Here is a 25,056-nt window from a genome sequence, read left to right as displayed (position 1 = left end):
CTGTCAGTTCAAAAGGACCACTTTACATGGTTCTTTCATTTTCTTTTGGTATGTACTTTGATCCTCTGGTCTAGTTGTGAATGTAATAATATGAGATAACATGTTAACCCTTTGGAAACCTTAAAGTGCTACAATAATGCTTATTATTATTAATTATTATTATTATTATTGATTGTTATAGTTGCCTGCAATCGATATGGGAACAAAATCTCAAACAGATATTCCAACTTATAATAGATACAATTGACAGTTGAAAAATATTCCTTGATCATACTGTGTCAAAAAGAATGCCTATGAAGATGATAACTAGCTTGGGAGGAAAAATTAATACTACATGCCACCCAAAAGGGGTATTTAGAAAGAAAAATATGTAATACTTTTGTAATATTTTTTCCTTCATTTCCATGAAAAGGGGAAAATTGGTTCCTGTGAAATATTGGTAGGGGAAAACAAGGTTACTGACCTCATCACTTGCTTTCTGTCTTCACAGGCAGTTTACAAGGCCGACTTGGAATGGTTGCGGGGAATTGGGTGGATGCCAAATGACTCTGTTTCAGTGAATCACGCCAAACATGCTGCTGATATCTTTAGTGAGGTAATGATTTTCCATCACCATTAAGCATTTTTCACAAGGGGTTGAGCAATAAAATGTTGAATCTGCATTGTCAACTCTTTGATACCCCCACAGATCATTTTACCAATTAGAAACACTTCTATTTACTTTAAAATCACACTTATCCAAAATGATCCTGCCTTATCTCTTACATTCCATTATTAATGGTCAGATTAAATGATTGATCAAATTCATAGCATATGAGGATCTCCTGGGAATTCTATAGATGATTAAACTGCCCTCCCAACAGTAACATTTTTCTGGGGGTAAAGTTATCCCTGCCCTACATGTGTGTCCACTGACTCTTTAAATGAGTTAGAATTTCAGTACACTCCAGGAATTGGGGTGGGGGTGATGTTGCTAAACAAAAATAGGGGACTCTGTGGACATGTTGATTGTTCTCTTTCTAAATATCAAAGTAAGAAGGCCAAAGTGCCAAGAAAACACATCTCAATATATACATTACTTAGAAACAAGGTACTTTAAATTATCAATATAGATGAAAAAAACAATGTATTACTTCCTCCATTTATAAAACCATCTACTTTGCCTCATAGTATCATTTCTCTGCAGCAAAAATATCGGACCAAGGTCGAAACTCTCAACTTTACCCCTGTGGATGACCGAGTGGATTATGTGACAGCCAAACAAAGTGGCGAGATCCTAAATGATGTAAGAATATTATTTTTTCATAAGATTAGACAATGGCATCAAATTGTGATCTCCCCTATCATTAATTATGATTTTTCTTGTTACCTCTACCCAAAGCTTATCTACCTACTTTTTTATTTATTTTCTAACATAAAGTCACCAGTTCACAAAGATGTCTAGGTTTGATTTCCCTAAACTATATTGTTGAGAATTTCTTGAACCTTATGACCCTTTCCAGCATCCTTCTCAGTTTTAAATGCCTTATTAAATGACCACTCTCTTTTTTAGATTAAATACCGCAAAGATTGGAATGACATCAAATCAAAGTACACCCTAACAGAAACACCACTACTACACACTGTCCAGGAAGCAGGAAGGATACTGGACCCGGTAGGTCTACATTTGCTACAGATAGCTAGCTGCAGATAATTACTTATACAATCTGATCTCAAGCATCAATATAAATTCATCAGTGATATTCTATCACATGAACATTCCTAATACTTTGAACTTCTGGCTTTAACCTTTTTTTTTGGTTGCATTCGGTTCCTTAGTATCTCTACAAGGACGGCTGGGAGAAACAGAAAGCCACAGGCTACATTTTGCCTCCAGATGCTGTGCCCTTTGTCCACGCCCATAACTCCAGTGATGTCCAAAGTGAGGTAATATATTTTTGCTTGGGTACATCTTGAGAAGACTGATCATTGATCACAGGAAATACTATACTTGTGCTTCGGGAGGGTTTTTTTTTTATTCATACTAGTTTGACCTCCTTCTTGATTCCCCATCTAGGATTAGATCTAAGGCTAATTTTTCTCCCTTTTTCATGGCCCCAAATGTTCCTTATTTTTCCTGGGGAATCTTTAAAAAAGCTAAATTTTTTTCCTTCATTTTCACAAGCTTTGTTAAGATCTCCAGACCAGGCAATTTAAGGTCTTGTAATTAATAATTATGTAGTAAGTAGTACAAATAGTAATTATGAGATTACTCTGCATCTTTTCTCCCAACAGCTCAAATATAAGGCTGAACATGTTAAGCAAAAAGGTCATTATGTTGGTGTTCCAACTATGAGAGATGACCCCAAACTGGTTTGGTTTGAGCATGCGGGGGAGATCCAGAATGAAAGACTGTACAAACAGGACTATCACAAAACCAAATCCAAAATCAACATACCACCTGACATTGTGTCCGTCATGGCAGCCAAACAGGGTCAGAGCCTTGTAAGTGATATTGATTACAGGAATTACTTGCATCAGTGGACATGTCACCCAGACCAGAATGATGTTATTCAAGCAAAGAAGGCCTATGATCTACAAAGTGATGTAAGTGATTTAATGCTTTTCATTTAACCCATTCACAATTATCCACATACAGATTTCATGCCAGTCTCTTTCCTTTCATCTACCTAAGAATCTAACAATTAAAAGCTAAGTCAAGAGGGGAAGCAAGGCCAGTGATGGCAAGGAAGGATATGTGCATGTCAGATTTATATCTATAGTGATTACCTGACTCTAACTATATTTTAAAATCAAATAAAACTTTTTTAAAATTCTCATTGATTTTGAATTATCTGTGCCTTTTCCTATTCCCATGACTGCTAATATGGATAATGGGTAGTTAGCCAAAAAGAATACCTCATAGTAATCCATACATATACACATAGGTAGGTAGATATAGATAGATACATACATACATAGATACATGGATAGATATAATGTCATAGAAATTCTTCAAAAGCTGCTGAAACACTTTTCAAATCTATTTTATTTCAGACTAGTCAAGTCAACAAGCATTTATTAAGCACTTACAATATGCCACTATACTTAGTCCTGGGAATACAAATATAAGCAGAAAGGTAATCCCCATCCTCAAGGAGTTTATATTCTAAGAAGACAACATATAAAAGCAAGTTGAATAGCAGAGGGAGAGGGAAAAGAAGAGTAGAGAAAGTCCAAAGAGTCAGGAGTGCAGCTTAGAAAAAAATGAAGACACGACCCAGGTTGGCCTGGACATCTTCCTTAAAATGAAGGTCCGCCAATCAGAGGAAGAGGGCATCGAGACAGAGAATACTTCTAATGTGTGCAGTCCAGGGGTGCAGTGAGCCTCCAGAGTGAAGAGGTTTTTATAGCATGGTAGGGAGTCTGGAGCAACTGGAGTGCATCCATCATTTATGGCTACTTAATACATATCTCCTCTCTTCCCTTTTGGCTTTAGAATGTCTATAAAGCAGACCTGGAGTGGCTCCGTGGTATTGGTTGGATACCCCTGGATTCTGTTGAACATGTGAGGGTAACAAGGAACCAGGAAATGGTGAACCAGGTAAGTGAAGCATCCTTTGAATTCATACTTACAATATCATATGTCTAATGTATGTGGAGGATCAGTCCATCTCGACCTGTTCTGTCCCTTTACAGATAAAATATAAGAAGGATGCGCTTGACAATTATCCTAACTATACAAGTGTGGTTGATCCTCCAGAGATTGTTCTAGCCAAGATTAACTCAGTCAATCAGAGTGATGTAAGTATCCTTTTGACTAACAGTGGAAATAAGCTGAAAAGTTCAATTGCCTAAATACTTGTAGGACTTGGTCATTTTCATGTTGATTGTATTGTCTAAAATATTACCTACAAAAACTATGTGGCATATTTTGGTAAAAAATCTGACAAAATCACTAGCAAATATTTTTTTCTGTTTTTAGACAAAAGCAATGCTTTTCTCCAAGCCATTTGTGTTTTTACTAGCTGAACCTTATTTGAAATAAAGTCAGATTGATGTTTATGGATGAATTTTACTCTTATTATTTCAGATGTTAGGCTAAGTACTGGGGTGATACAGAAAGTCAAGGTTGTACTTGTCTTGATAGGCAACTTTTTTTTCATTAGGTTAAATATAAAGAAACATTTAACCGAGCAAAGGGCAAGTATATTAGTTCTGCAGATACTCCACATCTATCCCACTCCAGAGATATGGCCAAACTCTATAGTACGGTAAGAAACATTTTTTTTCTTTTTATTTTTTTTTGGAGGGGGGAAGGTAGGGCAATTGGGGTTAAGTGACCTACCCAAGGTCACACTGCTAGTTTTTGTGTTAAGTGTATGAGGCCACATTTGAACTCAGGTCCTCCTGACTCCAGGCCCAGTTCTCTATTTACTGCGCCACCTAGCCACCCCTAAACATTTTATAATTTATAATTATTTATAATGCAACACTTATTTAGTTTTAAGTTCATGTCAATATTTATAATCTTGGCTGACTGCATCATCAGCTGCCATTTTCTTCCTGATAGAACAGAACTTCTCTTGTTTCAAATAGGTGCATGTTTATTTTTGTCCTCTAGAAGTGACTCTTTGGTTAATAACAACTCATTCTGTCCAGGATAGGAGTTAGTCCTTCAGACAGACAGCTTTCTTTCTGTCTTGAGTCATTTGTGATATAGGTGGTTGATTATTTACTTAACATCTAAGAGGTATGTAAATTAATTAAATAATTTCTCATGTAATTTAGAATAGGAAAAGACTTTAGAGATGACCTCACCTAATCCTTCCAGGTCTCTCAAATCCCAACTTTGTGACCTTAGATAAACCACTTAAATTCTTCGAGCCTCAGTTTCCTTATCTGTAAACTGAAGGGGTTGGCCTTTATCATTTTTAAATCTAAAATGTGTGATCTAAAATCTATTTTGCTATTCATTATAAAGTGCCTCAATTTTTATTAATTTGATTTACTCATCATGCTTACCATATGCATAGTCAGGGGCTCTTATACTCTTTTTTTTTGTATTGTAGATCTTTTGTTTCATCCAGTCTAGTCAAGCCTATGAACCCATTCTCAGAGTAATGTTTTTAAATGCATAAAATACAGAGGATTATAAAAAAAATAAATTATAGTGAAATGCAATAGAAATATTTTTTAAAAAACAAGTTCATGGATTCCAGGTTAAGAACCCCAACAATACCACAGATGGACTATATTACTGAAATTCTATAAAGTTGGTTTAGCCTTACCTTTGACACAAGAACATCATACTACAAGGTTCTAGTCTCTTGGTTATCTTACTATATATCCTACTAAAGGTAAAAACAAATTTTGTCTTATTGAAATCTTTTCATATTTCCCTTGTATAGATATTATATAAAGGATCCTGGGAAGGAAGCAAAGCTTATGGCTATACCCTGGATGAGCGATACATCCCAATTGTTGGTGCCAAGAATGCTGACTATGTGAATAGTCTGGTCAGTACGATTTTTTTTCTCCTATAATATTTGTGTGAACTTTTTGTGTGAAAGACTGACTGGTAAGAATATACTCAGTGATTCTCAATGGTGTTAATGGTTCACAGCTTAAATACAAAGAAGTATATGAAAAGCAAAAGGGCCATTACCTGGCTGGAAAACACATCAGTGAATTCCCTGCTGTTATTCATTCTCGGGATTTCCAGAAAATGAGGAGTGCGGTAAGTAGGGAAAGCTACCATTTTGTTTTCTTTAAATTTTTTTTTCCAATTTTTACTTTGTACTGATGCCTTCTGGGTTGTTTCACATCAAAATGTCACTTCTCAATGTGCTTCCCATTTGACCCTCCCCTAAAGAGGAAATAGTTCAGAAAAACTGACCAACAAAACAAACATGTCTGACAGCATCCGTACCATTCTGTCCTCATTGTACCCCACCTGACTACCAGATAGAGGGGGAGGAGTATTTCATCATCATTACCTGTGATGAAGAGGAAAAAAGAGGTTAAGAGAAAAGGAACTACTAAGTTTTTTCCACAAATTGATATTTCTTCCATTAAATCCCTTCTTATTTTAAAGACACTGACCTATGTTATAATTAAAGTCTCGATATGGATAAATATTCTAACATATTTTAATTACTTCTTTTAAAAAATTAATGCCCTTTAGTTGAACTACAGAAGACATTATGAAGATACCAAAGCCAATGTCCATATTCCGATAGACATGATGAATCATGTACTGGCTAAAAAGTGCCAATACATCCTCAGTGACCTGGAGTATCGACATTACTTTCATCAGTGGACATCTCTGCCAGAAGAACCCAATGTCATTCGTGCCCGAAATGCCCAGGAGATTTTGAGCGATGTATGTATTTCATATATACTACTCATGGGTAATGTTTCACTGGTTTCTAGATCCCATCTGTCCACCCATATGCTTATATACATCTCATTCTCATATGATGTCTATGCTTTGATACAAAGTGATATGGAACACAATATGGGTAGAAAATTAAGACCTCTTTGGTATACGTACTTGGTCCCAATAAGCCTCTTTTTGGTATGCCAGTGTGTGTGTGTGTGTGTGTGTGTTTGTCTTTCTCTCGTCTTTATGTCAGGGTGCAGCTGACCTTCTAGAAGTGGACCCTTATGTAATAACACAAGTAGGGTCAGATTAAGATCCTCTGGGATCCCTGGATACCATGACCCTGGTAACCCCATCACACTCCTCCATTGCTCGAACTAGCCAATAAGATATTCAAAATAAGAGTTCTCCCTGGTTACTAGTAAGCTGCCAGAAATGTTTAATGGAGGACAAAGGCATTCCTATATGCACATCTTCGCCATTTTCTTCTTAGTCCTAGCTGTTATGCATCTTGCACAGGATTTATGTTACTCTTCTAACTCAATTCCATGGGACCTTAGTACTTGAGTTATCCTTCCCCATCACTTGTAAAAATTAGATCCAAACTTGAGGCCAGAGGGAGGAGGTGGGAGAGGCCTGTGGAACTGTAGCTCTTACCTTGGAGATCTCCAAGCAATAAAGATAAAATCCCTCTGACCTGGAAAGAAAATAGGTTTAATGCTTTGTTTCCCTCAACCATCCAACACCCACAGTCCCCCATTAGATTGTGAGTTCTTGAGGACAGGGATTGTCTTTTGACTAATTTTATATCCCCAACTCTGATACTTTGGAGTCCTTCAACCTGTACCTAGGGAGTCCATTGAATAATCTAAATCTAATTGATGTCAAGATGTTAAACTGAACTATTGTAGATAAGCTGACAATTGCTGTTTTCCACCCTTTTTCCCTTGCAGAATGTATATAAAGATGACTTAAACTGGCTGAGAGGAATTGGATGCTATGTTTGGGATACACCTCAAATTCTCCATGCTAAAAAATCCTATGATCTCCAAAGTCAGGTAGGTAAACCCCCCTGAAAGATTGGGGATCCAGAAGAAGCATTGTTGCTGTTTGTTGATTTTTTTCAAAAAATAATTATAATCTTTTTTAATTATAATCTTTTTTTAGTGATTTTTTCCACATCCACATCCACAAAATATTTCCACATCCATTATCTCTTAAGCTTCACAACAATCCATTGAGGCAGACAGAAATTATCCATAGACCCCTTTAACTGATGAAGAAACTAAGGGGTGGAGAGGTTAGGTAACTGTGTGTACCATAATACAGCTAATAAAAAGCAATGCTGAAACTGACACCCAGGCAATCAAATTCCTAGATCTTTCTAAACACAAAACTCTATTTTTTATGGTAAAGATAACTATTTAAGGAGAGCCAAAAGACCTGCCACCAAAATATCTTTCTTACTGGTTTATCCCAACAGTGCCTGGGTATGAAAGGTCTGGAGAAATAACTCAGTAAATCATTATCAGACCATAACACTGGTATCCCTAAGGGATTACTGAGAAGGTAGATTTTTTACTTTGGGGAAGGGAAAGGAAGTCTTATATACAGATATAGAAAACACATTTTACTCACTTCACAATTTCATTGCTAGATCAAATATATTTAAAGAACAGGCTTTAGACATAGTCTTGATCATGCTGTCAGCTACTAACATTGGTGTTCTCACTTTCCACGTGTTTTGTCTTGCTTCTATAGCTGCAATATACAGCGGCAAGTAAAGACAATTTACAGAACTACAATCTGGTCACAGATACGCCACTTTATGTGACTGCCGTCCAGAGTGGTATTAATGCCAGTGAGGTAGGCTGCCTTTCATCTTTACCTTCTATTTCTTTATCTTTACCTTTTTATCTACTAGTTTTTAATTAATGGAAATGCATGCCATTTTCTGTTTGTAGGTGAAATATAAAGAAAATTATCATCAAATCAAGGACAAATACACCACAATTCTAGAAACAGTGGATTATGACAGGACAAAGAATCTGAAAAGTCTTTTTAGCAATGTGAGTTGGGTTGCTTTTTTTATTCTATCTGCTTTTTAAGATGAAGAGAAACTTGGTGAAGAGGGAAAAGAGCTCTGGCCTACATTTTTTTGTTTTTCAGTTCTTCCAGTCTCAGCTTCTTCCCATAAATCATCATAACCTCTAGGATACTACTGTTCCAAACCTCATGGTTATAATTTATTGAGCTTCTGTGTGTGTATGGCACGGTGTTCAACATTATGAAGAAATTCAGTCATTCACATAGGAATGTACTCAGCTTGATCTTGAACTTGAGCTTTTCCTTTCCTCTCAGCCAAGAACTATGACAATCAGCAAGGATAAACTTTCTTTTGCTTCTTTGAATAGCCTTTTGGACCAAGACTGAGATCTATTAATCTTATGGAATCCTTGAATTGTTAAAAGTGATGATGGTGATTTGGAGGTGTCAGATAAAGTTAAAATTAGAATAAGGCTATCTAATATATTAATGATGAAAATAATAATATTTATAAACTTTATTTTATTTTTAAAAATTTATATACATTTATTTATAAACTTTAAAGTTTACAAAACAATATACATATCTTATTTCATTCGATCCTTACAAAAACCCTGGGCTGCAATTGCTACTATTATCATCATCTTATAGATAAGGAAACTGAAGTAGACATGTTAAGTGACTTACCCAGGGTCACAGAGTTAACGAGTGTGTGAGGCAGTATTCTAACCCAGGTCTTCCTGATTCCAAGTCCAGCACTCTATCCTCTATGCCACCTAGCTACCTCTGTGCTTTTATAAGAGATGAAAATTATAATACATTTTTCAGTAATAACATTTTGTTCTTTGAACCTTTCAGAATCTCTACAAGGATGCCTGGGAAAAAGTGAAAGCTACAAGCTACCTACTGCCAACCAACACAGTCTCACTGACACATGCCAAGAATCAGAAATACCTGGCAAGCCATGTGAGTGCACTTAAAGTGTGATATTTATCCCCACCAGTGTTTTTCTAGTTTTATTTTCTACTGTCCACATATATTGTCTATTCTCAGGGGATACATTAACTCTCAAGGCAAGTTATTATAGGCACTTGTCCATAAGCTTTAAAAAAAATGTCTTTTGGTTAACAAATTGATGAGCAAGTTGGCAGACCCATTACTTATGGCCAGGAAATTCCTCTCCAATACCTTTTGGGGACAAACTCAGCTTTTAAGGTTTTCAACAAAGACACTATTTCAGAGGTTCAACCCTTCCTGGTTCTTACTTAAGAACTTAGGCACTCAAATCTTTCTTTGTCATTTTCCTGTTCCCACTCTTGGGAACTGTTTTGGTGAGATACAATTAATGGAGAGGTACAATAACCAGAGAGAAAAAGATGATAGAGGTAGAGGACACCATAAATACAGCTTATTTTTCTAGGCTAGAGGCTTTTGTGTGACCATAAAGATAAATAAATAAAACAATAATCATAGTATATTAATCATGTAATGTTCACCCAGTTGATTGGAAAGTTGATTCATCTTTTTTTAATCATTCAAACCAGTTACTTGTTCCACATAGATTTAAAAAAACTTGTTGAAATTTAATTGTGCTTTTTAAAAATCTGAATTCAGTCCAAATAGGTCTTATGTATAACTATGGCTACAAAATGCCCAAATTGTAGAAATAGTAGAGGTAAATGAATAGTCAACATAATACACACTCACATCCCTGGAAAGGATGCTTCCACCCTTTGACCTTTCACATCTGGAGAATCTTCCTGTAATAACCTACTGGTGTGGCATCCATAGTTCTTTTGCCTATAGTTGGTGCTACAACCTTTGTAACCTAGTTTTATCCTAGAAGATTTCAAATAATTTTTTCTTAGTTTTAGATTTTATGTTCAGAAATTTGGAAGTGTTTAGACATAAAAATGCCATGTGCTTTCCATGTGTTAGTAATCACTCTGATATCTCTCAGGCTAAGGCAGAAATTAACTTTCTTCTTATCATGGGCCCCTTTAGAAGTTCTGAGATACCTATGGACCCCTTCTTTAAAAGCATAAAATAAAATCCACAGAATTACTTTAAAAAAACCAATTGAATTGAAATGTAGCTGTTTTTTTTTAAAGTTCACAGACTCCAAACTAAGAATACCTGGCAAACTTAGAGTATGGGAATGTAAACAGTAGCAGTGGAGGACAATGGCATCCAACTAACAACATTTGATACTTTAGCCATTAGGTTCATTCTCCCAAATCTCCATGGAGAGATTGAACTGGCTTCTCCTTTGGGGACCATATCTACCCCAGTAAACCTATTGTCATCAAATACTCTAGTGGATCTGTTATTCCATCAGTATGGATGTTCCCTCCACTAATGCAGATAGCCATCTGTCCATTTGGTGCTCTCTTGTTCATATCCCCCTCTAGTTCACCTCTTATTATCTTCTCAATGTTCTGGGGACCTTCTTTTGTTTCTCCCTGCATAGCAAGGATAACCAGAGAATACATAAAATGTCCATTTATCCCTCACCTCTCGTATTCTTTTTTCATCATATATTTCTTTGATAACATCCTTTACTCCAGTTCTTCTTCCTAGTTCCTTATTTGTTTTGTGTTACAACCTCCTAACATCCACAGTGTGCCTACCATTGCCCTCTTAGGGGTACTCCTTTTTAATTCCTCAGCAACTATAGTGTTCCATGGCTCACTACAACCACACCACAACACTGATAGAATATTGGCGTTAAAATAGATCTTAGTTTCTGAGAGATTATGACCATTAAAGGAACTTTCCAGTTTCCTAAAGGCAGTTCATACCAGTCTCTTCCTATTGTTTAATTCTGGGTTCATCTCATGCATTTGCTCCACATGTTACATGCATATGTGTACACACACACACACACACACGTGTGCAAGTGCATTGAAAGAGCTATATAGATTGACTATAATTGCATGTCATAATCTGAATGACAGACTTTCTCTCTTTCTCTTTCTTTCTTTCTTTCTTTCTTTCTTTCTTTCTTTCTTTCTTTCTTTCTTTCTTTCTTTCTTTCTTTCTTTCTTTCTTTCTTTCTTTCTTTCTTTCTTTCTTTCTTTCTTTTTCTTTCCTGTATTCATTCATTTCTAACCAGATGGCACATTGGCTTAATGCACAAGTCATTTAACCATGTATCATAGCAAATATAGCTAGAGGGAAACATCCCACCAGCACTAGTACCAATAATGTCTCTTCTATCAGCTACTGACTTGTAGCAGTTAAAAAACCTCTCCTATCGTAGAAAGGTATAGATAGTACTTTAGTGAATACTTTAAGACTGTGAGTAAATACAGTCAATTGTGTGTACAACAAAAACAATGAAATTCTCTGGGATGATAAAACCTATTTATTTTTTTTACTATGTTTTTCCTGGTATATACTATCAAGCTTCATTCCACTACAGGCATTCTTCATCCATTTCGTTTATCCTGTATAGATGATGGTTAGACCAAACTTTTTGAGCGGTTTTGAATTTCTTCCCAGAAGTTCTTCAGAAAATATATCATATGAGTCCAAAAATGAAATTTAAATACCTAAAATTATATTTAAAGGAAAAAATATAGTTATACTCTGAAAAATACCAACCATAAACATATTTACAGTTTACATAAGGTAGCTATTTAAAACAATATAGCAATTCCAGAGGATTACAGTGCCAGGCATATTGTTTGGCATATAGAAGGTACTAAATGTTTATCAGTTTATTTCATTATAATCATATGAAGCAAAAAAGCTGTATGCATGAGAACTACCTCAAAGTTAACTTTTTCTGTGTAGATTTTGGAATATTTTATGAAAGGCATTAGACTATGTTTATGACCAAAAGTTGCAGGTTTTCAGCCAAATTTTATAAAATGCAGACGTTAACTGGGCATATTATAATTAGTTTTTACTGATGTCAAGAGAAACAAAGCCTTAAAGATTATGGGATGTGGTATGTATTCCATATAATTTAGAATGGATTGTATTTCTCTTAAAATCTGAATTCCTTTGTCTTTATTCCACAGAACAAGTACCGTGAAGAGTATGAAAAGTTTAAAGCTCTCTATACTTTACCAAGAAGTGTTGATGATGATCCAAACACAGCAAGATGCCTTCGCGTGGGCAAACTTAACATTGATGTGAGTGATTCCAATGGGGGTCCTTTAAATGAGAGCAAGTAATTGAAAACTTCTATATCATGCACACTAGAACTCTTCCTCCTAAACAAAGAATTTGAAAAGTGTGTATATCTATTTTATGCATGGGAAGATGCTATTTAGGAGAGCTTCTAAATTGCCTTCCCACCCCCACCCCCCATGATTGGATAGCAAGGTGCTTACATTGTAGGTTAAGTACCTTCTTCTAGCTGACTGCACTGTGCTGCTTACGCCAATTTCTATGTCCTAGGAAAAATGAACTTCTGAAAGTAATGTCTTGTCACAGGGCTCTCTCATCGAACTGTACTATTTTTTTAAATCTCACAGCGCCTCTACAGATCTGTTTATGAGAAGAATAAGATGAAAATCCACATTGTGCCAGACATGGTAGAACTTATTACTGCCAAGGATTCCCAGAAGAAAGTCAGTGAAATCGATTATCGCCTCCATCTGCATGAATGGATCTGCCATCCAGACCTGAAGATCAATAGCCATGTCAGGAAAGTCACAGATCAGATCAGTGATGTAAGTGCATTGGTTTTCTGTAGAAGAGTTATTGTTCACCCCCAAAACAACAAAGTGGAGTAGTCATCTTGTGTTTTTTTCCCTCTTGCTTTACCTAACAATATTTTTACTTAGTATTCAGTCTCTGACCAGATTTTGGTACTGTCCTACCTAGAAAAGTAGACTAAATAATCTCTTTAAAGTGTGATACAGTGGGAAGAGTGTTGAACCTGATGTCCCAGGATTTGGTTCAAATCTCAGCTCTGCTGTTTACTACCCATATGACTTTGGGGGGAACTGCTTCAGTTCTCTTGGTCCCAGTTTCCTCCCTAGTAAAACGATGGGGTTGGACTAAATGACCTATGAGGTTCCTTCTAACTCTAGATTTCTTATCTATGCCCAAGATCTTTATTCTTTCATGTTAATAAAATGAATGCATAAAATAGTTATATGTCACCTTTCACTTATAGTTCCCATAATGCATTATGAGAGGTCATATGAATATTCTTCATGTTTTTCATTTTGTAGTTGGTTTGTTTGATCTGGACCTGTGAATTTGGTAATAGAGAGAACTTCCAATGTGGACACTCCCTCTATTTATATAGATCAGCAACTCATTTTAAAATTAAAGTCTTAGAGAGTTTCTAGGGACACTAAAAGGTTAAGTGGCTTGTCCACGGTCACACAACATCAATGTAATAGAGAAAAGAACGTGTCTTCCTCTAAGACCTACCCTCAATTCACCACATCATAGTTCTCATTCTTATTGTTATTTTTTGAAATATATATGTAATATGCATATATATCATATTATATATTATATATGCATATATATATAATAAAAAAATGAGAGGGAGAAGGAAAGGGAAAAAAGGAGAGAATGGATAGCAGGAGGGAGAGAATATATGTATTGAATTTTTGTTTGTTTTTTCCTGTCTGTTGAAACCCTTTAGATTGTCTATAAGGATGACCTCAATTGGCTAAAAGGTATTGGTTGTTTTGTCTGGGACACACCTGAAATTCTCCATGCAAAACATGCCTACGATCTGCGTGATGATGTAAGTTTGACTTAATTTGACTTAATATATCATATTTATTAATGTATGATGTGCATATGATCATATATGTATGTGTATATACATATATATTACACACACACATATCAGTACACAGTCTTACCAACCATTTCCTCTTTAACTAAAAGGAAGGAAAGCAAAGCAAATAATCCTTGAGGCCTAGAGTCATGGATTAGGGACAGCAAATGCAGCCTTATCACAGGAAGTTGGTGTGAAAAAGTGACTTGAACTAAAGAGAAAGACTGAAGAGTAGATAGATGAGTCACAGACCTGAGAACCCCCAGGCCTGTTCAGTCTTGCTATGGTCTCTCCCACACAGAAGGCCTTGACAAAATGGTCTGTAGATGGGGCTCCTTAGTTTCCATTTTAATGGAAATTAATTTTTTTTTAATTTGGCTCAATTTAAATTGACCTCGATAATTTGGAATTTGTGATCATGTGAACTGAGGCTAGGCTAATGGCCCTTTTTGGTGAAGAAAAGACTTATCAAGTAAATAGAGATTTCATGAAGGTTTTAAAGTATTTGAGAGAATAGTTTTCAAACATCCTCAAGTACTTATAAATACTCATTTGAGCACATGGGATATGCTCATTTAAATAATAGCTAAGAATGAGTTATAATTAGAAACAGGCTATTAATAAATTAGAGGGAGCTAGGTAGCACAATAGATAGATTAAAGGATGGTCTGAGTGTCAAAAGATCTGAATTCAAATCCAGCCTCAGAAACTGAATAACTATCTGACCATGGGCAAGTCAGTTAACTTCTGTCTGCTTCCATTTTCTTATCTCTAAAATGAGACTAATAATGGCACCTGCCTTCCAGGGTTCTTATGAGGGTAAAATGAAATAATATGTGTAAAGTGCTTTGCAAGCCTCATAGTGCTATGAGATAATATCTGTATAGCTCTTTGTAAACCTTAAAGCACTACATAAATGTTTGCCATTAATAATAATATAAATTGCATTAATCCAAAATAATCTTATGCTAGATTATTCACTAAATCACACTGGCTTTCCCCAGCTTTTCTATATCACTGAGGCCTTTCTGTAGTGGATTTTATTCTTTACCAATGCATTATGCATATATAAAGCTTCAAAAGATCTGAAGAAGCACTGATGAATATAGCTATTGCAAGTAACTATTTGTTAACATTTTAGGGAAAAGATCAGGATTAGAAAAAATACTATAATAATGATATAGTATCTCTATATAAATATACCCATGCTTAATTGTAGCCTGGGAAGGAAGAAAAAAAACAAAGTAAAAAGTGTACAGCAGAGAACAAAAGAAAACCTATAAGGAAGCAAAGATGGACCGCTCTCAACACGACATGTAGTGTTTATTATACAGGCTTTCTTGAAATGGAAATTTATTGCTATATCATTTGAATCCTCACTTACTTTCTGCTCTACACATGAATTTTTTCTTATCTTATATTTAAGTTTTAATATTTAAGTTTATAATATTTCTTTTTCTTTTTGCATTATGTATTTAAGTCTAAAATTTAAAAAGTAAAAAAACAAAAACAAACCATAAAAAATGATATAGCACTAATAATTCCTCCCTTCCTTCTTTTCTTCTCTCTTCCCCCTCTTTCTTTCTTCCTGCAGATAAAATACAAATCTCACGTAATGAAAACAAGAAATGACTACAAATTGGTCACAGATACACCAGTCTATGTACAGGCGGTCAAAAGTGGCCAACAATCGAGTGATGTAAGTGCTTGTGTGAAGTCATTCTCCAGGTAGTGTGGGTTCAAAGGGAAGGGAAGCATAGATCATGTTGTCCCAGAACTCTGGGCCTGAGGCACTAAGGTTAGAGTCCTTCCTTAATGTATCATGAGATGATGGCCTAAGTGTTGGGATCCTTGTGCTTTAAGATGCTGCTGTTTCACTGGTTTTTTTATCATCTACATTATTATTGTAATAGTTTCATGGAATAGAGGCTTAAGTCAATGAACTGGAGATTTTGGAGCTTTGAAAATGTTCCTTGATGCTGAAATACCTCATAGATGTCTATGTTCCCACCCATGCCTTCTCGACCCATGTGACTCTTGTCCATCAATCCCCACAATGGGCCAGCCATTTTGTTAAGTGAATGGTGTGTTTTATAGCCCTGGGCTTTTGTTTTTATAAACTACAAGGGACCCTACTTTTCTAAGGCCCAGCAGGAAGTTAGACAGCATAGTGGATAGAATGCTGGACCTGGAGTTGGGAAGACCTAAGTTGACATCTGGCCTTTGACACTTACTAGCTAGATGATCATGGGCAAGTCACTTAATGTCTGTCTGCCTCAGTTTCCTCAACTGTAAAATGAGGATAATAATGTTACCTACCTGCCAAGGTTATGAGAATAAAGTGAGATGATATTTGTAAATATCACTATCTAAATGTTCTTATTTAGATTTATTAGCTATTCTTATTAACTATTACCATTCTCACAAGATGGTAAAAAACATTGCAACATATTTCCTTGGAATTTCCATTTTAAAAAAAAGTTACTAGCTCTTAGTTCTGCCTGAGGGGTTTTTTCCTCTTTGGATGTATCAAAACCCACTTCCATCCAATAGACAAGATGGTTCATAAAGGATAGTTTTCTAGTAAGAAACAAAACTACAAGGTTAAAGTCAAAAGTTCCCTGTTTTCTATGTTCAGAACTAGCTTTTCAGCTATTTCATGGCCTAAACTGGATAGAGAACCAGCCTCAGAGACAGGATAACCTAGTTTTCAGTCCCACCTCTGACACATATTGACTGAGTGACTCTGAGCAAGTCACTTACTCTCAGTTCCCAAGTAACTCTGAGAATCTAAGTTGTGGAACAGGTGCTAATTTGCATTCTTAACCTCAGTTTTTCTCCCAGAGTTCCCTGCACCAGAGAAATCATAGCTCCAGATTTTTTAATTAATTGTTCTGTTTGTTTCATTGACAAATTCCCATAATATCAGAGGACTGCATCAGACTTCCAAAATTAGAAAAGGCTTGAGTTTCCATTTCAATTCAATGAAAACCACTTCTCTAAAAGTGCTATTCATATCAGGGAAATATTGTTATGTGTCTACTCACTCACTCTGGATTTTCTTCCCTCAGGCTGTCTACCGTCATGAATATATACACAACGTTAGAGGCAAAGTGATTCCGACAACAAAAACAGTGGATTTGGACCGGTCACTTCATGCTCATAAACTACAGAGTGAAGTGAGTATTGAAAATCTATTTGTAATCATATTTTGAGACTGGTATAGAATCAGGAAGAATGAGCTTTGGTTCCATAACAAACAGGAAAGTGTCTCATCTCAACTCAGAAGAAAACACTTTGACTTGGAGAGTCATAAACTCTTGAATATATTTGAGGTTATAGGAGCTGAAAAGAAAGCCTACACCTAACTTATGTCTTCCTCTTCACTACCCAGTGTCTGACTTATAAATCAGTCCATCAACATGGTGGCTAGAGCACTGGATTCAGAGACCCAGCATTTGGATTCCATCAGTATCCATGTATCACCCAAGACAAGGTCACTTCACCTCTCTTTTCTTCATCTATTAAGAGATGAAGTTGGCCTAAACGAACTCTAACGCCCTTCCTGTCTTATGTCTACAATCTATGATCCTATGACGTACATATATTAGGTACATACATTAGGTTCCAAAGATGGGACATCTGGTGCTGGGCTCTCTGTATTTTAGTGCTGATTCCTTCAATGTCACTTAATGGTGGGGTCAGGGCTGGTGATGGAGCTCAACTCCTTGTTTCTCCTTCTCCTAGGTCTTTTTGGAAAAGTTTAGGCTGCAGGGGTGGGAAAACTCTGGCCTTCTAGGTCCTTGGGTGCAGCCTTTTGGTTGAGTCCAAGTTTTACAGAACAAATCCTTTTATTAAGGAGATCTGTTCTGTGAAGTTTGGATTCAGTCAAAGGGCCACATTTTGACATGACTGCAGGTTCCCCACCCTGGTAGTATAACCTGTAGGTCAAATAAATGTCCTCTACAATCACCTCCTCTTATCCCTCTCAATAACTGTCCTCTTTGCAATAACAGTCCCCCCAAAGCAGCAAAAGTAAAGAGCTGACTCCCTTCAAGAACTTGATACCTTGTTATTTTCAGAAATATTTATTCTAGTTCAATCAGCACAAAGACATTAGCAATCTATCAAGAAACCCAGTATAAGCTTTGAGTTGGATGTCCTTAACTCAGGTTAGTCACTTAATAAATATATATTATTTTAACCTCTTTTTTTATCTTTGCAGTATTTATACCGAAAGGATGGCTTACGTTACCTCCCCACCGGATACAGGATTCCAGGAGATGCTCCCAACTTTAAGAAGGCTAAGGAAGCCCAATACATGAGTAGTTATGTAAGTGATATCTTCAAGTATAAGGTGACAATTTGGAGATGTCAGGGTATCATGTATGTCCTGGAATAAGTACTTAGAATAAGGTTACTTCTATCCCTCAAGGTTCGCTCTACAAGCTCAACCTGATATACAGAGGGAAAAGATAAATAGAGCATTCCATTGGCACACTCAGTGTGGCAGGCATTGCCATTCTAACCACTAGTTAATTCAGTGAGTTAGAATGAGTGCTAGTGATGTAGGCATGGGCTTATTAAAGATGTAGGCTATTTAACTTTGCTTTCTACCATAGCCTCAGTCTACACTTTACCACAGTCACTTTACCATAGTTTGCCATCCCACAAATACATGCTTTTGGTTGGGGGTGGAGGGTGGGGGGAGGCATAGGCAAAAAACTGTGGCCAGATCCTTGAAACCCTTCCTTGTTAGTAAGAAAACAGCTCAGAAGCACATATCCTACTGAGAATGAATCAATGAAGGCTGGAATTGTTATAATGTCATAGAGTTTCAACAGAAAGGTAGGGGATTCAAGGTACCAGTTGTTATAGATATTTTTGGACATGTGTGGACATCTGATGTGTGGATTTGTTTTGTTTAACTAAACTTACTTGTTACAAGGGCTTTATTTTAATGGGAATGAGGAGAGGGATTAGAGGTTAGAAGGACTTTAATAATGATGATGCCAGAAAAGAAAGGGAATCATTGTAACATTTTAAATGCATAGACAGGAAAAAGATGTTCAGAAGTAGACACAGACAAGCAGGACAGTTTTGATACTTGACAGAAAAATTTTAATGTAAGTTATGCACAATGGAGATTCGTGACTTTCTACGTAAGATGATGCAGTGAAGTGAGAACTGGCCCTGGAGTCAGGAACATCCAAGTTCAAAATAACTGTGTGACCCTGGGCAAGTCACTTAATGTCTATCAACCTCAGTTTCCTGATCTCTAAAATGTGGATAATAATCACACCTACTTCCCATGGTTGTCATAAGGATCAAATGAGATAATATTTGTAAAGCATTTTATAAACTCTAAAGTGCTATATAGATACTATCTATTATTATTATTTTGTTCTCCCATGCATATGGAAATGCTTGCTTGTTGATATTTTCAAGCTTAGAATAATACAAATTAATAATAATAATAATAATGCAAAAGAGAAGAGAAAGGAATAAAGTCTCTATTAACTTCAAACATTGAGTACCTTTATAAAGAGGTAGTTATCAGTTATCCAGCTTCTCCCCTTAGCAGGGATCTACAGAGAGAGCTCAAAGGGCAGATGCAGCACAGCCAATGGCTTATGGGAGCTCATCCAGTTCTAGGACAAGAACCCAGAGATTATACCACCAGGGGAATGGCCAGCAGTATGTGACTGGTCCTGTGCCCATTGTCCAAAATAAGATTCTGTAGCCTGGGGATCCTCCAATGGAGCCACTATGGGTTTGAAAAAAAAAAAGATAGGGCTTCTCCTTTCATTTTGTTGTTATTGCTTAGTCATTTCAGTTGTGAGTGGCTCTTAGTGACCCCATTTGGAGGTTTCTTGGCACAAATACTAGTGTGGTTTGCCATTTACTTCTCCAACTCATTTTACAGATGAGGAAACTGAGGCAAACAGGGGTCAATGACTTGCCCAGGTAACAGAACTAATAAGTGTCTGAAGCCAGATTTGAACTCGTCTACCTGATTCCAGGCCCACACTCTATTCACTGCATTACCTAGCTATTCTTTCATACTTATCTTAAAAAGACTAGAAAACAATCAGGTCAGTGTCTAGTAGTGTGATTTAGTATGGCTGCAATCTAAACCCCATAGTCAAAAAAGAGAAGTTAATAATGAGCTAAGTCAGTAGATTCAGAATCACATGGCTGCCTACAGGAAAAAAAAAAAAAAAGGTGGGGGGGAGTTTACAAGTCTGAAAAATGTTCTCCAGCCTTCCCCTGTGCTTATCAGATTCCTAGCTATGATGTAGCAGATGACAATGAGCAACTATAGCCATGAAAATTATAGTACCAGGTCTAGCAGATAAATCTGCTCTTTTTCACCAAGCTTCTTTGCTATCTACGGTCTTATTTTTTTTTAGGCAAGATGCTGAAAGAAACATTTTTTCTCTTCCTGTCCACGAGCTTGTTTTAAAGATAACATTTTTTATTTTGAACTTAACAAATACCAAGTAAAACAGCTATTTCCATTATGTATGACAGAAGGAGAAGATTGCATGTGAGACTATGAATCTCTATTGGGCTCAGCCTGCTTTTAGAAAAATATGGGGATGGCTAGCTGGCACAGTGAATAGATCACCAGCCCTGGAATCGGGAGGACCTGAATTCAAATCTAGCCTCAGACACTTAACACAAAAACTAGCCGTGTGACCTTGGGCAAGTCACTTAACCCCAATTGCCCTCCAAAAAGCAAAAAAAAAAACCAAAACAACTATAGAATAAATTCAACAAGTAACTGTCAGTGTTCCCCTGTATGTCTAGGGTATTTCATTCTGTTTTCTATTGAAACTTTTTCTCAAAGATAGTTCAGTGCTCCTCTTTTCTTATTTTTCTTTTCCTTCCTTCCTTTCTCTTTTTTTCTTCTATATTGTATTCCTATTCTCTCTCCCACTCCCATTCCACTCCCTATGGACTTTTTTTTCAATATTTATTTTCATAGCTATTATCAGAATCATTCCAGAAACTTTCCCTGACACTAAATTCATTGGAATTTTCAAATCAAAAGGATCCTTTTTCTCTCTGTATAGACTAGAAGACTATAAATGTAATGTTGCCTCTCCCTTTAAAAAAATTGTTTTTTTTCTCCTAATTCTGACTTTTATTTTACAGTTTAAATACAAAGAAGTCTATGAACACCTCAAGGCAAATGGATATACTCTTGGCCCCAAGGATGTTCCATTTGTTCATGTCCGGAGAGCCAATCAAGTTACCAGTGAGGTATTGTGACTGTTGACTACAGAGTTAAATATTTTATTTCAGTGAATAAGTCTTTGTTTGAAATATGTTAAGGAGTTAAGCTGAATCCAGCACCAGTCTTAAACATCAGCAAGGCAAGAGAGCATTCACTTTGTTACTAGTCTCACTTCTGTGACCTTTATATAATTGGCAATGCCCTTGCAGAGACAACCCATTGAAAGTAAAACTCCATAGTACAAGGCTTCCCTGTCCAACTTCTTCTGCAGCACATTTCAATGGGTGAATTGACATGAAAGGAATCATAAAGTTACTGTATTTTCTAGCAAAAAATTTCAAAGGTCATTTTGAAGAAAACTCTCCTTGATGCATTTATTTCTGAACAAATGAATCCTCAGTGTGGTCTTCAAACAAAGTTGCTTTTTGGTCAATTACTAAAAATAATACCTTTTGTGCCCATTTCTTCCAATTTTTTTACTTTACACTTAGCATCTCTTCGTTAAAAACCAAACTTTTTTTCCTCTTTCCCCCAGTTCCAAATCATTTTCCCTACCAAAAATATCTAGCGTATTTGGTTGTTGACCAAGAAACTTATACCTTGATTACCCTGTCCTATATTAAGTATTTCACATATTTTTTTTTCCTTCCTCTGGCATAGCGCCTATATCGAGAATTATACCACAAATTAAAGGACAAGATTCATACCACTCCAGACACGCCTGAAATCCGTCAAGTCAAAAAAACGCAAGAAGCTGTCAGTGAAGTATGTCTTTTTCCAGGCTGAAGGGCAAGTGGTTGAAATTCAACTCTGAATTCAAAAGTGCACTGTTTTAACATATGTGATTTTCCCCCCTTAGCTGATCTACAAATCTGACTTCTTCAGGATGCAAGGACACATGATCTCCTTGCCATACACTCCTCAAGTGTTACATTGCCGCTATGTGGGAGACATCACAAGTGATGTAAGCAGCTCATAGAAGCCCTAGGGGCTAGGGTAGGATTTAGAGAGGGTCATCCTGGTTCAGAGTCTAATATTTCCAGTTACTCTAAGGCATTCCACTGGCTCTAAGCAGCTAAGACAACCAATGCTCCATAGACTTCCTTCTTTCCTCATTCACATCCTTTTACTTCCTATGTGAATCTTGCTGGGCAACACTCCTTCCTGAAAGCTTATCAGAAATTATCATATCGGTGTGGCTAGGTGGCACAGTGAATAGACACCGGCCCTGGAGTCAGGAGGACCTGAGTTCAAATCCGGTTTCAGACACTTAACACTTACTAGCCGTGTAACCTTGGGCAAGTCACTTAACCCCAATTTCCCTTCATTCCCCCCTCCAAAAAAAAAAAAAAGCAAAGAAATTATCACATCATCAAAAAGGCCAACTAGGAAAATTAAAAAAAAAAAACATTAACCCTTCTGCATGTATCAGAAGACTTGATTTCCCTCCACCCCCATCTATTTAGCATCAATTCCCCTTCCCCTCATCCCATATTGTCTAATGCCCTTAAATAACTGCCTTCCCCTCTTGCCATGTCTGCCTTTCAAAAGCCACACTACTGCTGTACAAGATTCTTTTTGTATATTGCCCCTGTGTAAAATGGGAAAATGATGCCTATTGAACTATCTCCTAAGCTCAGGGGCAGGAGGCTTAAATGAAAGCACCTGTGATTGATTTGAATGAAATAAGCTGGTTAAGCAGAGTTCATAGAGGGAATGTTAAATTAAAGTAAAATTAATCTATAAATATTTGTTGAGTGTTGTCTATTTTGCCCAGCTTTAAACTTTTTACTCTCCCATCTCCGTTTCTATTATGGCTTCACAGATTAAGTACAAAGAGGACCTACAGATATTGAAGGGCTTAGGATGCTTCCTCTATGATACCCCTGACATGGTCCGTTCCCGTCACCTGCGAAAGCTTTGGGTAAGCTCCATGCCTGCAATATTATATACCATATTTGCATCCCTGATGCAGACATATGTCTCCTACTGTTGGACAGAAGCAGGTCACATACATACAGTTGCTTCTGGGGTAGCAATGCTTATGATCCTGCCTGGGTAATGACAACCTACTTGAAAGACACGTATCCCTGAACTAACATAGATTATGAATTCAACTAATGTGAAAAAAGAGGAAGGAGGTAGCTTTTGCCCACTGGGAAGTGGCACAGGACACATGAAGAAGGGCCACACTAGAAGGGCCAAATAATTATGTATGACCTGCAAGAGATATCGACAGTCTATTTTTTTTTATAGTCCAACTACCTGTATACTGATAAGGCAAGGAGGGAGAGAGACAAATATAGTGTGGTGCTGGACACACCTGAATACCGAAAAGTGCAAGAGCTGAAGACACATCTGAGTGAGGTGAGAATGCCTGCTTTTACCTCTCGATATGCTGATGCTAAATGTTAAATGCTACATTATTTTAAAAATTATTTTTATGAACTTAAACATAAACCTTTCGATATAGAAAGTAGAACAAAAAGAAAGGATTATATATGAAATTATCACTATTACAGATAGCTTGTTTTTAAAGTACATATTGAATTTAACCCAATAGTACTGATTCTATCCCACTTTTCGGTCACCTCCTAAACTTCCTTCTGTTCTCTACTATGTTTTTAAAATGTTTTTAAATTATTCATTGACTCTTTTATTCTTTCTTTTGTTTTTATTTTTGCATTGTTACCACTGCCTCCCATTCTCCTCAACTCTCCTCCTCACCCCAAAAAGTTCTTTTGTAACAAATAAGTTTATAGTCAAATAAACCTTTGGTACTTTCAAACAGTTTGTAATTTCACTCGTGCATGAACTTTGTCCCAGTGTCTTCAGCACTGCTAAACACCTCTCCTTTGCCACTAACTAGCTGTGATGTGGTAAGCAAACCAATTGATTGCATTAGGCCTCAATTTCCTCATCTGTAAAAAAGGGATTATAATGATAGCTACCCTATGAATAAGGAATTATAAAGATAAAACGAAAGTAGAACAGAAAGGACTTTAGAAAGTTGAAAGTATAACATAAATGTAAGATGTTCTTGTAAGTATTACTGATTGTTAGTGGGAAAAGACGTTATTATAATCATCAAGGCAGTCCATCATCTGTTCGTTTTATTTCCCTATCAGCTTATTTTAATGAAGTTAAAGTCTAAAGAATGTAAACAGCTGGGTCAGCTCATCTTTTTGAATAGCTTTGATGATTTCTAATTAGGAATGATTTATGTTCTTAGAGAGATATAACTAGATATGTATATATGTGACCAGCCCACTAGTATAAGATTCTCCATACTTAACCAGACTGGTTCTCAAAAATAGACATATCCCATACACCGTGCTTTTATTCCATTTTCACAGCCTTTAAGAACGCTGGGTCACTTCTATTACAGCAAAAGGCATAAGAGACCATTGTCATGGAGGATATCAATAGGGAATAGAAATAGGAGAGGTTCTTTTTAGATGTCCAAATCATCTGGTTTCTCCTGATTGTAGATAACAATTTATTAATTAAATCAAGCTTCAAAACTTCCTAAATAATAACTATAATCATATAAAAAAGTTAATACTTATCCCAGAAATGAAAAGGAGGTAGAGGACAGGAGAGAGAGAGAGAGAGAGAGAGAGAGAGAGAGAGAGAGAGAGAGAG

The 25,056-nt window shown here is 36.4% G+C and overlaps 1 protein-coding gene and 1 long non-coding RNA gene across 6 annotated transcripts in view; one reads left to right on the top strand and one right to left on the bottom strand.

The window, feature by feature from the left end:
- The window catches only part of NEB (nebulin), a 231,362-nt gene that overhangs the window by 148,725 nt on the left and 57,581 nt on the right, over positions 1 to 25,056 (top strand). The window contains 26 exon segments of the mRNA XM_069080869.1: positions 491 to 595; positions 1,187 to 1,285; positions 1,553 to 1,654; positions 1,819 to 1,926; positions 2,275 to 2,586; positions 3,479 to 3,583; positions 3,679 to 3,783; positions 4,149 to 4,253; positions 5,391 to 5,498; positions 5,606 to 5,719; positions 6,167 to 6,364; positions 7,318 to 7,422; positions 8,126 to 8,230; positions 8,329 to 8,433; positions 9,269 to 9,376; positions 12,439 to 12,552; positions 12,898 to 13,095; positions 14,028 to 14,132; positions 15,763 to 15,867; positions 17,240 to 17,347; positions 18,394 to 18,501; positions 21,330 to 21,437; positions 22,072 to 22,176; positions 22,271 to 22,375; positions 23,237 to 23,335; positions 23,668 to 23,778. Of these exon segments, the coding sequence (XP_068936970.1) occupies positions 491 to 595; positions 1,187 to 1,285; positions 1,553 to 1,654; positions 1,819 to 1,926; positions 2,275 to 2,586; positions 3,479 to 3,583; positions 3,679 to 3,783; positions 4,149 to 4,253; positions 5,391 to 5,498; positions 5,606 to 5,719; positions 6,167 to 6,364; positions 7,318 to 7,422; positions 8,126 to 8,230; positions 8,329 to 8,433; positions 9,269 to 9,376; positions 12,439 to 12,552; positions 12,898 to 13,095; positions 14,028 to 14,132; positions 15,763 to 15,867; positions 17,240 to 17,347; positions 18,394 to 18,501; positions 21,330 to 21,437; positions 22,072 to 22,176; positions 22,271 to 22,375; positions 23,237 to 23,335; positions 23,668 to 23,778 (3,150 nt within the window).
- Positions 11,755 to 25,056, bottom strand: part of LOC138155575 (uncharacterized) — a 28,868-nt gene continuing 15,566 nt past the window's right edge. For 2 of the 5 annotated variants that reach the window (XR_011166870.1, XR_011166872.1), the window contains 2 exons: positions 12,488 to 12,633; positions 11,755 to 11,964 (listed from right to left, as the gene is read on the bottom strand). This is a non-coding gene — a long non-coding RNA (uncharacterized lncRNA). Of the gene's footprint in view, positions 11,965 to 12,487; positions 12,634 to 12,769; positions 12,911 to 25,056 lie in introns of all 5 variants that reach the window. The other 3 variants (XR_011166869.1, XR_011166873.1, XR_011166871.1) reach the window with 2 other exon arrangements.

This window comes from Petaurus breviceps, unplaced genomic scaffold (assembly GCF_028583685.1).
Source record: "Petaurus breviceps papuanus isolate PSGF00001 unplaced genomic scaffold, PetGlider_PUasm1.0 91133, whole genome shotgun sequence".
NCBI lineage: Eukaryota > Metazoa > Chordata > Mammalia > Diprotodontia > Petauridae > Petaurus > Petaurus breviceps.
The sequence above is the reverse complement of the archived record's forward strand: the minus strand, read 5'-3'. Positions and strand labels throughout refer to the sequence as shown.